This window comes from Micropterus dolomieu, unplaced genomic scaffold (assembly GCF_021292245.1).
Source record: "Micropterus dolomieu isolate WLL.071019.BEF.003 ecotype Adirondacks unplaced genomic scaffold, ASM2129224v1 contig_14784, whole genome shotgun sequence".
NCBI classification, from domain to species: Eukaryota; Metazoa; Chordata; class Actinopteri; order Centrarchiformes; family Centrarchidae; genus Micropterus; species Micropterus dolomieu.
Genome location: NW_025743770.1, coordinates 13,428 through 14,301, shown reverse-complemented (window position 1 = coordinate 14,301; position 874 = coordinate 13,428). Strand labels below are relative to the sequence as shown.

Genomic DNA, 874 nt, shown 5'->3' with positions numbered 1-874 from the left:
GTATTAAACTAATTAATCGTCCTCTACCAGGATCGCTAGTCAGATCATGTGACCCTGACAGTGATAAAAACATTTTTAATTTCAAATGTTCCAATTATGTAATAATACTGCAAAAAGTTTAAACATATCTTAAAGGGGAATTACACGGAGACAGGATCGCGAGGAGTTTTCAGCAGCCACTAGCGCTGCGGTTCTAAGATTGTAACCTGCTTGAACTCATGAACTCAGCAGCTTGCAGGCTGTGGCTTTTCACTCAGACATGTTCTGGCTCTGTTACTTCAACGTTCCCGTCTCAGAGGCAGATCAACATCGGCTCCGTACCTTTCATACAGCGCAGCGAGTCGCATATCAGCACAATACTTGTCAAAGGTTACAGTTTTTCTGGTGTCCTTTCAATAATTTATATTTTTTCACACACATGAAGCTAGTGATGGGATACAAGAGATTATATTGTATTCACCACCTGTACGTGTGATGAACATCTTCACATTATGTTTGTTTATTGTTTTTTATTGTTTTTTGCTGAACAGTTGATTCCAGTAACATCACCATCCTGATGGTTGTTCTTGCTGTCGTCCTCATTGCTGTTATTGGATTTACTGTTTACAAAAAGAAGAAAGGTGAGAGACTCATGGGAGCTGAGTTTATGTTCTTATCCAGACTGCAAAGCTGAAGCAACATTAAATAGTAAACAAACATCTGAAGCAACCAACATTGTAAGACCTAGTAGCCTATGAGATAAACTTACAGCATAATACACATCTAAAACAAACAGGAAAGGGGATTTATATATCCATTTAATTTACATGAGAGAAAATGAGAATCAGGAAAATGAGAAGATGAGAAAAGATGTTCTACCATTTTCAACTGTGAC

At 37.8% G+C, this 874-nt stretch overlaps 1 protein-coding gene across 1 annotated transcript in view; it reads left to right on the top strand.

Annotated features, from left to right (window-relative positions):
- The window catches only part of LOC123967012 (major histocompatibility complex class I-related gene protein-like), a 4,446-nt gene that overhangs the window by 2,307 nt on the left and 1,265 nt on the right, over nucleotides 1-874 (top strand). The window contains exon 3 of the mRNA XM_046043062.1: nucleotides 531-620. Within this exon, the coding sequence (XP_045899018.1) occupies nucleotides 531-620 (90 nt within the window). The remainder of the gene's footprint in view (nucleotides 1-530; nucleotides 621-874) is intronic.